Raw genomic sequence first — 12,041 nt, forward strand, 5'->3', positions numbered from 1 at the left:
TCAGCACTCACTCTTAGAAAAAGTGAACTGCATGAATTCAAATATGAGCATCACATGTGGGTATTTACCTGTTCTTGACCAGCCAGTAGTCATGTCCATTTTCTGTACCATAACCCACAGCCAGCATAGCATGGCTGAACCATGAGGTTATACATGAAGGCTCGTCATACACTCCTAGAAATATATGTCAGTTAGACAAATGAAGCACTTCACATTTGATCGTTTTCAATTTAAAGGTTTCATGACATTTTTTTCAGTGTGTGCACCTGATTGGTAGAACTGAAACGACTCGTGAGAAGCATCCACGGCAATAGATATCGGTCCAATAGTGGCCACAGCCTCCTTCAAAGCATCTTCATTCGGACTTACATCAACATAGCCGGTACACGTGGCACCAACAGTTTCAGGGTTGTAATGGCAATTTCCTTCCTAATACAGAAAAAAAAGATGCTATAATTTATTGTGTTAGTCATAATTATATTCACAAAAAGAGCATTTAGAAAACACCGTGATCTTAAAGATGTGTTTTGAAAGAAGTCAGTAAAGTAGAAAATGCTGTGGGCTTCATGTGGCTTGGAGCTAATATGTGTTTTGGAAGTACACAACTTCATACACTTTCATGATTAATAACACTGTCTGAATGAGCTGATTTACACTTCTACTTCTTATATTAGTATTATGATTGTCAGGTAATGGTAATTATTTTTTCATAATGCTTACCTCAGCCTCATAAGGGTAGGACTCCTCAGTGTCAATTCCTCCAGCTGCTTGGATGTACTTGAAGGCACAGTCCATCCAGCCTCCATTGCAGCCATGGTTGCCAAAGCTCTGAGAGCAGTCGACCAACTGCTGCTTACTCAGAGACACCAGCTTTCCTGTCTTCCTGAAGTTCTGACCCTCCAGGGCACCAATCTGCAATAAGGATGAGTCTATTTGAACCCAGACAATAGTTGAACAAACTTCCGATTTTACAGGATTAAAGAACACTGGGACTTATGTACTCACTGCACTGAAGGCCCAGCAGGAGCCACACTGCATCTGATTCTGGACATCAGTGACATATCCCTTATCCCTCCAGTCAACAGTGTCAGGTAGATCAGTACCTTCAGGTAGCCGAAGGAAGGTAGAGCCGCGGTGATGCAGAGAAGTATTGAAGGAGCCAAAGCAGCCCCGGGAAACCAGTCGTCTGTACTCTTCATTTTCCTGGTCAAGAGGGACCAAATTTATCAGTTTTTAGTTCAAAAGTTTGTTTTTTGTTTCTGTTTTTTTAACCTTACAATTACAACTAAAAGTATTCATGACACATGTTTTTCTGCATATACCATGTCAGCAAAGTGGGTCATCCCAAGTCGGTAGGACTTCAAACCCTGGTCTGCCAAAATGTTGTGCACTAGAACATGTTTGCGGTTGTTGAGCCAGATTTGTTTCCGGTGAGCCTCCTCTGACTCAGAGTCATATGACTTTTCTGCATATTGGAAAAGGAAATTATGAGAAACAGAATAATAGAAAATCCATTAATGAATTTTAGGGAAAATGCATATTTCCCTTTGTTTCCACAGTTTTCCAAGTTTGAGGCTTGTACAGTATCTTAATGTCAGCAGAACACAATTAAAAAACAAACGGTTTACATCAAAGAGGAGAGGCTTGTACAGTATTTAAAAAGCACAGAAAGGGATCAACAGCAATAAAAAGACTAAAAGAGTCTGCTGTCTCACCAAACTTGAGTTTCCAGGCATGAAACTCCAGATCTTCCAGAGAGATGCTGGCACAGCTGGATACAGCCAGAACAGCAGCAACAACAAGCAGCAACTTCATCTTGACTGAACACAAGCAGAAAAAGACAGAAATCCTTTGTTACTTACAGGAAACCACACATGCAGTTTCGGGGGTTTTTTTTAATGACAGCTTTAAAACGCACTCTTTCGTAATGTCACTTTCATAGCGTCACACTATTCACTTTGATTTTTTCTTCGACTATTTGTTTCACATTTCCCACCAGTTCTTTCCAAAATTAATGATTCTCTGCTTTTTTTCATTAACACACTGCTGAAAAGTGCATTCATAATTGTCTACATGTCTAGTTAACGCTACTGTAGCTACTTACCTGTACCGCCTGACTCAGTCTGACTGATAACCACCTGTGGCTGATAAACGACTGTGCCAGAGGGAGCTTGTTTATTTAGCCGACTATAATATGACTGCAGTACTCCAGTCAGGTCAGGACAGCACGGAAAGAAAAAGTGTCAAGCACTGAAGCACAAAAGGGTGGAGCTAAACATTGAGAGTGAAAATAATTTTCCAAAGAGGAAGTCACAGAGTGTTTGGCTTTCCCCCACAGTGTTAACTGGAAGTTACACAGTCATGTGGATAAACCTTCATGACAGTCAGAATTCTTTGGGGTTTTTTCTCTCAAGTAGCTTTTGCAAATTTCTGAGGTGTGTTTGGGATCACTGAAAAAACACTCAAACTTAAATATGTCGTACTGTGTTTCCCTCTCCTGCAGGCCTACTTACAAAAACCATCCTGTTACTTTGCTAAAAGCCACAGAAGCAGTAAGTATGTGTCCACATTTCAAACTTTTTGAACAACATAAAATGTTTATTTTGAATTGTTTAAGCCAACTGTATTATGTCTTGTGGTATATATAAAGACACTGAGTTCTTATACATAATAGGTATAAAAACTCAGCTTGTCTTTGAGAAATATTTTTAAGTGATTTGTCTGAAAAACTACAAATAAAATAAAGCAACTCAAACAAGCAAGTGGACAGATACTGAATCTACTACATGAAGCACAGTTGTAAATCAAGTTGTTTAATTAACAAGTCGCAACCTGACTTTGACCTTAGATTTGTTTTTGTGAGCAGAAATTCCTTCCTCAGGTGTATGACTCGTGATTATTTCCCATCACCACAAACCGGTTCAGGCAGTCTGACATCAGTCCCAGAGGTTACTTCTGCTGATTTCTTTCTGTTAGGCAACTGTCGGTATACAGGAACACTAGCTGAATGATTTGATTTTCATCTCCAACTGCTATTAGGCAAGATAACAATAGTCATTTGTTATGAAGACCTGTAGAGTCAAAGATTATGATCGGGGATTTTTCTGCACATATCAAATGACCTACGTCATCTGGCAACATAACTCTTTGTCAATGACTTGTCAAATATCAAATGTTTCTTAAACTCATTGAATTAAAGGTAAAAGTCTGCACTTCAGTCACATTTTGAGTGTTTGCTTTAAAATGATATGGATGGACAAAACCAGATGAATTGTGCGTCTGTCCAACAAATTACGTGTATGTGACATTACTCTGACATAGAGTTTGCTTCATCTGTGTAGAGAATCTGTTCTTAGTCTTCTTCTTTCTCAGGTTTCTGATGCCTGAGGTGTTTACTAAGCACACAGTCAGTGTACATCTCATGGATCTTTGTTGTTTCATCCTGGACAGTGTATCTGACACTCACCAATCCTCAGCCACCTTCCTTCTGCTTAGGAGCTTCCTTGTCCTCACATCTGTGGCTTCTATCTCCTCCTTTGGCCAGGTGATTACTGTAGAGGGTATCTGACAACTGGCAGGGCGTAGGTTTTGATCGCCCAGATCTTGTTCTACCCATTCATTTGACTGACTAATAATAGCAACTTCTTTGTGGTTCCCGTTCACTGTAGCATTTCCAGGTACTTCTAGCTATTCTCAGTGTCTGGATTTTTGCCTTCTGGCAGTGGATCTCCTCAGTTCTGATCACTTTCCATCTCTCTACAACCTCACATTAACCCCTAACTGTACAAATTTTCTTGTTTATGTTTGCAAAGTTAGCCTCTGTAATGTAGGCAACAGATAGAGCTGTTTTTTGTTTTTAATTCCCCCTCTTTTTCTGTGTTTGTATTCTACATAATTGATATAACCTGAGTACATTCATTAGAATCAAAATATGGAATGAAATAACATTTATATTTCCTTGCACTAATATCATTTTACTGCATCAATTGAACCAACTGCAGCAGCACAATTCTCTTTTATTACATAAAAAAATACTCAAAAGATATACTTTTTGCTTTCTTATTTTGAGTAAGTTTCAGAACCTGTACTTTATAAATTTTAATTGAGTAAAGAAGTTAAATCAGTACTTCAGCTTTTACCAGTATTTTTTAACAGAAGTATCCGTACTTCTGCCTAATGGTGAAAACAGCATTGGCAGTTGTGGCGGGGCATGGTCCGTGTCGTGGCTGCGGGGGAGGCTGACATACCTGAGGTCAATCAGCTCATCACTCCTCCCCTATATTAAACATGTCGGGACCTGAGGTTGTTGTTGTGTGTAGGACGCAGCTGAAAAGCTGTGAAAAAGATATGAGTTGAAGAAACGACAACTGAATAAAGAAGCGTGCTGGAAAGTGCAAGTATGTGGTCGGGTCCGTCATTCCTCTCACAACAGTCTAACTAAAAACCATGATTGCAAATCCTATCAGGATTGATCTCTGACTTGTTCTAACTTTTGTTACAAAAAGGAATGGATGAAGGTGCATTACTCAGCCTTTTTGCAAGCTACTGCTTTTTTACAGGGCACAAATACAAAATAAAACAAATACATTATATTTCTCATGGTGGCTGTACAGGAAAAGCCAGGGACGGATCACCAGTCAACTTTTTTCTTTGGGGAACACAGAAGTATAAAAAAAAAATAGAAATCCCGCTGAGCATAGTGGACTGATCAACAGACCAAAGTTTAAATGCTAAAAAACACTTCTTGGTTATTAAGCCATACACTACCAACACAGTGAAATAAACACAATTACTTTTATTAAATGTCAATGTGAAACAATTTGTTTATTTATTTATTTATGTTTCATGTATTTGCAGTCTTTATGATGTTATTTAATTAAACACTAATGCAACAAAAAGAGAGCCTGTTGACACCGTAAACAAAATGACATTTAGTTACGTAACTTGGCAAAAAAATAAAAATAAAATAAAGTAAAAATGAGGATGAGTTTCTTCCGACCTCTTCAGACCAGAGGGTAGCTTGCTGCACTAGCAATCCCACACTGGTTGGATTTGTTCCTGCTCATCTTAATGTATCCTTTCTCCCCCCATCCAACACCAGCACTACAGGAAGAAAGAAATTAAAAACATTTAACAGCTAAAAATGGGCTGTGTTCACACTAATAGTTCAATAACATGTAGAGACATGATGATCCAATTGTTAAGCCATAAAAAAGATGTCTTTATATATCTGTGTATCAAATATAAATTTAAATATAAGTAGGTATTTACCTGTTCTTGACCAGCCAGTAGTCATGTCCATTTTCAGTACCATAACCCACAGCCAGCACAGCATGGTCCAACATTGTGCTGCTGCAGTCGGGCTCATCATAAACTCCTGCAAACACATGCCAATTAGACTGACAGGTGTAAAGAACAAAACTATTCCCATTTATTTTTTAATTTGAAGATAATTTTCTTGATACTTTCAATTGTGTTTCAATGTCTGTACCTGATTCATAGAACTGAAAAGACAGACGAGAAGCATCAATGGCCACTGATATTGGTCCGATGGTAGCCACAGCTTCTTTCAGGGTTTCTTCATTAGCTGGTTGCACATCAACATAGCCAGTGCATGTAGCACCAGTAGATTTAGGATTGTAACGGCAATCTCCATCCTAATACAGAGGAAATATGTTAAAATTTCTTGCATTGATTGCAACATATTAGCAAACACAGTATATAAAAAATACTGTGATGTTGAAAATGGATATATAAAGAAGTCAGTAAAGCAGCCAATACTGTCGGGTTTATGCGACTTTGAACCTACAGTATGTTTTGGAAGTACTGTAAACTGCTTCAAACACTTTCATGCTTAATAACACTGTCTAAACAAGCCGATTTGCACCCCTGATTCATATATTTATCAATAATAATAATGAAGCTTATGCATATGTTCTATAAGGAAGATCTGTAGTCACACATCTGTCTACTTCCCAGGTGTAGGCATCTAATCTAAGCTTTGCATCACTTCCACTGTCACTACTGCTGTCAAGCTTAATGTGACATGACTGGTCTGGTCCAATCATATTTCTACCAGCCTTCTTCACTCCGCATACTGTAAATCTCACTGGCATCTGTCATTTTATTTTGCAGATGCCATCATGCACCACACCTTCTCCACATGACCACCTCTCACTCATCACTGGCTTCATTCAAGCCTCCATCTTGTCTAGATTCCAAGGGATGTCCTGTTCTAATCCCTATCACCTCTGGGATTCTGGTCTGCTTTGATGGGCCATCAGAGTCTAACAGCCAAATAACTGAATTCTGTATATCAATAAATGATGTTCAGTTCCGTCTAATAATCTCTCCTTATTGAAATAATAATAATAACTTTATTTATTTATTCAGTTTTCAAAACACAGATTTACAAAGGGCTTCACAGTTCAAATAAAAGGTGCACGTTGAAGACAAGTGTGCGTGTTAAAACATACAGACACATAAACAGTCACATGGTCAGTCATACCACAGATCTTCATTCCCACATACACATATACATACTTGTATCGTTTCAAACTATGGCCAAAATTGAAGGGGAATGGATTAAGGAAACACTAACCAATAGAAATTAGTTTTCAGAAGGAAAATTAGAAGGCCCTGGTTAGATGATCTGAGAGGCTGGATGCATTGATAAGGTGCTAGAAGCTCAGCTAAATACACAGGAGCCTGTCCACGTAGAGCCTTTTATGTTAATAACAGAATTTTAAAGTGGATTTTGAATTTTACTTGAAGCCAGTGAAGGGATGCAAGGATAGGTGTAATATGTCACTGACAGCTAGTTTTAGTTGGCAGCCTTGCAGCTGTGTTCTAAACTAATTGGAGACTAGTTAAGGAGGACTGAGAAATGCATGTGAAAAGTGTTAAAGTTGTAAATTAGAGTGCATACTAAAAGTTCAAAATGATTGACTGGCAGTAAAGGTTGGAGTTTCACAATATTTTTCAGATGAAGGAAACAAAACTGGGTAACCTTTTAGATATGGGTTTTGAAATTCAAGTGATGATCAAAAGTGACACCGAGGGTTTTAGCAGATGATTTGAAATGTTTGGCAAGGGGGCTAATGTACTGACTATCGTCCTTAGTGGGCTGAGCACTAGAACCTCAGTTTCAGGACTGAGATATTAGGATATTTGAATATCCTAATTAGTTAGGGCACAGAAAAATCCATTGTGGGAGGAGGGGCTACTGAGGTTGTTGGGCTTGACAGAAAAATATGTGTCATCTGCATAGAAGTGAATGAAGATTCCTTTAAAACCATTGTTTAGCTGGCCCAGGGGTAACATATATAAAGAAGCACTGGGGCAGGTGCAGATGAGGACATGCATTGATTTATATGAATTCTGAATTATCTGTTTGATAAGTATGATGAAAACCATTTGAGAGCAGTACCAGAGATGACAACGCATTTGTGGAGGCTGCTAATAAGGGTAGCATGTTCAACAGTATCAAAAGCTGTTGAGCAGGACATTTATCTGAATGTATTAGAATATCATCAGTAATTTTCACTAAAGCTATTAAGCTATAAGATCGTGAAGGACCTCAGCCATCCCAACAACAGACTGTTCTCTCTGCTGAGGTCAGGAAAGCGATTCCGCTCCCTGAAGACCAACACAGAGAGACTGAGGAGGAGCTTCTTCCCGCAGGCGATACGGTCTCTCAATCACACCACCACACACTACTGACCCACACATACTGGACTTTCTGGACATTGTTTTTGCACACATTGTTTTTTTGCACAACACTGGTCACTATATTCTTCATTTCCGGTTAATACTTGTACAGCTGCTGTTATTGTGTATATATTTATTTATATTTAGGTTTCTTCATACATTCTTATATAGTTCTATATTGTGTATTTTGTTGTACAGTTATTTTATTTTCAACTTTAATTTATATATTTTATCTTATTCCTTCCCAGTTAAATTTACCCTTCATTCTAATTTGTGTTGTACAGTTATTTCATTTTTAACCATAATTTATATTTTATACCTTCTTAGTTAAATTTACCCTTTTTAATTTTTCATATTTATTTCCTATCTTATTCATAGCCTTTTCCTTTTTTGTTTTCTTTAGGTCACGAGCAGTTGTCCAAGCATTTCACTACATATCGTACTGTGTATGACTGTGTACGTGACAAATAAAATTTGAATTTGAATTTGAATTTAAGCTGATGATAGTGAGATGGCAAAGTGCTGAGGCTTGTATAAATTCAAAGATCATGATTTAAAAGGAATCAGGTGTGACATGTTTTTGACATATTGCAGTCTATTTACCTCGGCCTCATAAGGGTAGGACTCCTCAGTGTCAATCCCTCCAGCTGCTTGGATGTACTGGAAAGCAGAATCCATCAGGCCTCCATTGCAGCCATGGTTGCCAAACTCTCCAGAGCAGTCGACCAACTGCTGCTTACTCAGAGACACCAGCTTTCCTGTTTTCCTGAAGTGCTGACCCTCCAGTGAGCCAGTCTGAAAAAACAAAAAGAGTGAGTTTGAAACCAGACCACAGCCGAGCAAAGTTTGCCATGTTACAAAAATAAAGAACAGAAAGTTATTTCTACTTACTGCACTGAAGGCCCAGCAGGAGCCACATTGCATTTGATTCTCGACATCGGTGACATATCCCTTATCTCTCCAGTCAACAGTGTCGGGTAGATCAGTACCTTCACGTAGTCGGAAGAAGGTAGAGCCGCGGCGAGGTAGAGAAGAATTGAAAGAGTGAAGGCAGCCCTGAGAAACCAGCCGTTTGTACTCTTCATTTTCCTGAGAAGAGGAACAGAGTTCATGGGGTTTTTATTTAAAAGTTTCTATGCATTCTTACATGCATATATGCATTACAAAAAAAGGTCTTTGTGAAATTGTAAATGGTGAGGAGTAAAATCTGAACGACACGTCTTTTTTTGCACATACCATATCAGCAAATTGGGTCATCCCAAGGCGGTAGGACTTCAAACCCTGGTCTGTCAAGATGTTGTGCACTAGCACATGTTTGCGGTTGTTGAGCCAGATCTGCTTCCTTTGAGCCTCATCTGATTCAGAGTCATATGACTTATCTACCAGTTGGAAAAGGAAATAGTGAAAACAGAACAAAAGAAAATACATTGGTAATGAATGTAAGAAATAATCTGCTACGAAATTTCCCTTTTTACACAATTTTAACATATTAGGGTGAGCTCACATTTCTTTCCAAGTCTTCCCAAGGATCAACAGCAATAAAAAGACTAAAAGAGTCTGCTGTCTCACCAAACTTGAGTTTCCAGGCATGAAACTCCAGATCTTCCAGAGAGATGCTGGCACAGCTGGATACAGCCAGAACAGCAGCAACAACAAGCAGCAACTTCATCTTGACTGAACACAAGCAGAAAAAGACACAGATGTTTTTCAGTTTTAAAATGTTTTCTATCATAATATCTTCTGTCACTTTCATAGAATCACAGTATCTACTCTGCCCATTTTCTTTGAGTTTTTATTTCACCTTCCAATTCTTCCTCAAATGAATGATTCTCAGGTTTTTTTCCATCAGCATGTTACTGAAAAGTGTATTTACACTCATCTATGTGTCTATCTGTGCTGTAGCTGCTTACCTGTCTCAGTGTCCGCTATAGACGAACCACTTGTGACTGATGTACGTCTGTGTCAGAGACGAGTTCCTCTACAGCTGACTACAGTTATAACTGCTGTATTCCAGTCAAGTCAGGACAGAAGTGTGCAAACAAAGCAAAAGAATGTAATGCACTGAAACATAAAAAGGTGGAGCTTAGCATTAAGAGTCAACACAATTTGTTTGGCAGTGTTCCAAAGAGGAAGTGTGACTTTTTTACCCGCCCCCACAGTTGTTCACTGGAGGTTCACTGGTTGAGTAACATTCATGAAAGTCAGCATTTAGTCTTCTTTGGTCTTCAATAGTTTTTGCAAATCTCTTAGCTGTGTTCAGAATTATGGAAAAAAACAGTCCCAGACCTAAATTTTGCTGTTTCTCTCTCCTGCTGGTCTATGTACAAACAATATTTTCACTCAGTTGCCACATTTCAGACTTCTTTAACAACAAAAATGATTTTGAAGTATTTAAGGCAGCTGAAAGTAGTCCAGGATGAAATGTGTTAGCTTGTCATTGAGCAATATTCTCAGCCATCTTCGAGTGTCTGAAAATCAATGAACAAGATAAAGTAAAACAATGCAAGAAAATCCCCTCTCACAAATTTATAGTTAAACACAAGGGTATGTAAACAGAATCTACAACATGGAACACAATTAATCTGCAATCTTAATAATAAAGTTGTTTATTTAACAAACCAGATAAGGCCAGGTGGTTGACTGGAGCTCATAGAGAAAAATCTAAAGAACTGAAGCAGATAAATGTGTAACTATACTTTAAGTGTCTGTGTAGATTCTCAGTTATCCAGGTGTTGGTAGTATTGAGCTCTTGAAATGAATTGTCAGAATTGAGGAAGGGTGAGTTGAGGAAGGGTGATCTGGTGGAGGAATATTGATATCAGTCAGCATTTCTTATGAGAGAAATATGTGAGGTTTTCAAATATTACAGGCAACTGTTGTTGTTTTGATGGCACTTTTATTTTTTGTGTTACATGCTGTTGAAATGTCAATTCAATGAGTAACCAGCTGGTCCAAAGGTCTGTAGTGAAGAAGCGGAGAGCTGGAGCTCGGCACTCCCTGGTGTTTCATTTTTCCTGTGAGATCTGAACTGTTTCAAGAAGTCTACACACCTTCATGTAGCGGGTGGATAAACCTTTTTAACATGTATGTATCGCACCACACTGTAGACTACCCTAGATCTATAGGAAAAGGCTATATGCTGGCCAAAAACATTCCCTCAGTCAGTTCTCCTTTTTGCAGAACTGCAATCATCAGTACTCAGCAGCGATGTGGCAGTGTCATGGTGTGGCTGAAAGCGAAAGGTGACAAATGCAAATACACTACCCCACTGCAAAATCTCCAGTGTTAAATTGACACTAGAAAAGTGTTTTTATGTGTCCACTCTTTTGAGTGTTAAATTAACACTGACAGTGTTAAATTAACACTGACAGTGTTATATTTTAACAGTAACTTAGTCAGTGTTAAAGATTAACAGTGACTAACATTAGCAGTGTTGATTTTCTAACACTGAAAAATTACTAGCATTTTTATTTATTTTCCAATTGACCACTGGAGATTTTGCAGTTCAATAAGTCAGACTCGTTTCCGGTGGGTAAGGGAGTCTGCCAGGGCTTCCCTTTGTCACCGATCCTGTTTTTATGGACTGAATTTCTAGGCACAGCCAAGTGGCGGAAGGCTTTCACTTGGGTGGTCTCAGAATCTCATCTCTGCTTTTTGCAGATGATGTGGATCTGTTGGCTTCAACAGGCGATGGCCTCCAGCTCGCACTGGGACAGTTCACAGAGTGTGAAGAGGTGGGAATGAGAATCAGCACCTACATGTCTGAGGCCATGGTCCTCAGCCAGAAAAGCGTGGAGTGCCCACTCTGGGTCAGGGACGAGTTCCTGCTCCAAGTGGAGGAGTTTAAGTATCTTGGGGTCTTGTTCACGAGTGACGGGAAAAGGGAGTGTAATAGAAAATTTCTATTATTTGCATTTAAAGTATTAAAGTGCTTAGTTGTGACATTGTAGCTGACTGTTCAGTGAAAGTTTCTAAAACTAAATGAACTTATTTCAGCCACAGCAGCTGGAGAAGACAACTTCCTTTACAGGCACTAATAACGCCAAGGGCACAAAACAGCATACTTATTGTTCCATTAGGTTTCATAGCGAGGCTCGTGATGTGTGTGGTATGATCGGTTTGTAACTTCCTCCCTCTTCCTTGGAATGCATAAAGGAGTGAGAGCACCACTTGTGGACAGCCAAGTAGTTTAGAGTCTGCAGAAGTTCTTTTTTTTTTACACACACAATGAAAATGTGTTCATAATCGAGTTGGCGCTCCGTATTTAGAGGGTAAAGAGCTTCGTTCAAGCGTTACTGTCTGGATTGATATATTGCCGGATGACGTAGAGT

The 12,041-nt window shown here is 38.9% G+C and overlaps 2 protein-coding genes across 2 annotated transcripts in view; both read right to left on the reverse strand.

Moving 5' to 3' along the window:
* LOC102193519 (uncharacterized) overlaps window positions 1-9,663 on the reverse strand; it is a 45,212-nt gene extending 35,549 nt beyond the window's left edge. The window contains exon 1 of the mRNA XM_005724076.2: window positions 9,621-9,663. The gene's annotated coding sequence lies outside the window, so the exon portion shown is untranslated. The remainder of the gene's footprint in view (window positions 1-9,620) is intronic.
* On the reverse strand, window positions 4,806-9,689 carry LOC102199507 (cathepsin L1-like). Its single transcript, XM_013908425.1, has 8 exons — window positions 9,621-9,689; window positions 9,280-9,384; window positions 8,947-9,089; window positions 8,602-8,799; window positions 8,314-8,505; window positions 5,492-5,657; window positions 5,272-5,377; window positions 4,806-5,103 (listed from the first exon to the last, which is right to left on the reverse strand). The coding sequence occupies exons 2-8, from the start codon at window positions 9,377-9,379 to the stop codon at window positions 5,004-5,006; spliced, it is 1,005 nt and encodes a 334-aa protein (XP_013763879.1). The 5' UTR covers window positions 9,380-9,384; window positions 9,621-9,689; the 3' UTR covers window positions 4,806-5,003.
* Window positions 9,690-12,041: the final 2,352 nt, after the last annotated feature.

Source organism: Pundamilia nyererei, unplaced genomic scaffold (assembly GCF_000239375.1).
Source record: "Pundamilia nyererei isolate P.nyererei 1_Seehausen unplaced genomic scaffold, PunNye1.0 scaffold00010, whole genome shotgun sequence".
In the NCBI taxonomy this organism is placed as follows: domain Eukaryota; kingdom Metazoa; phylum Chordata; class Actinopteri; order Cichliformes; family Cichlidae; genus Pundamilia; species Pundamilia nyererei.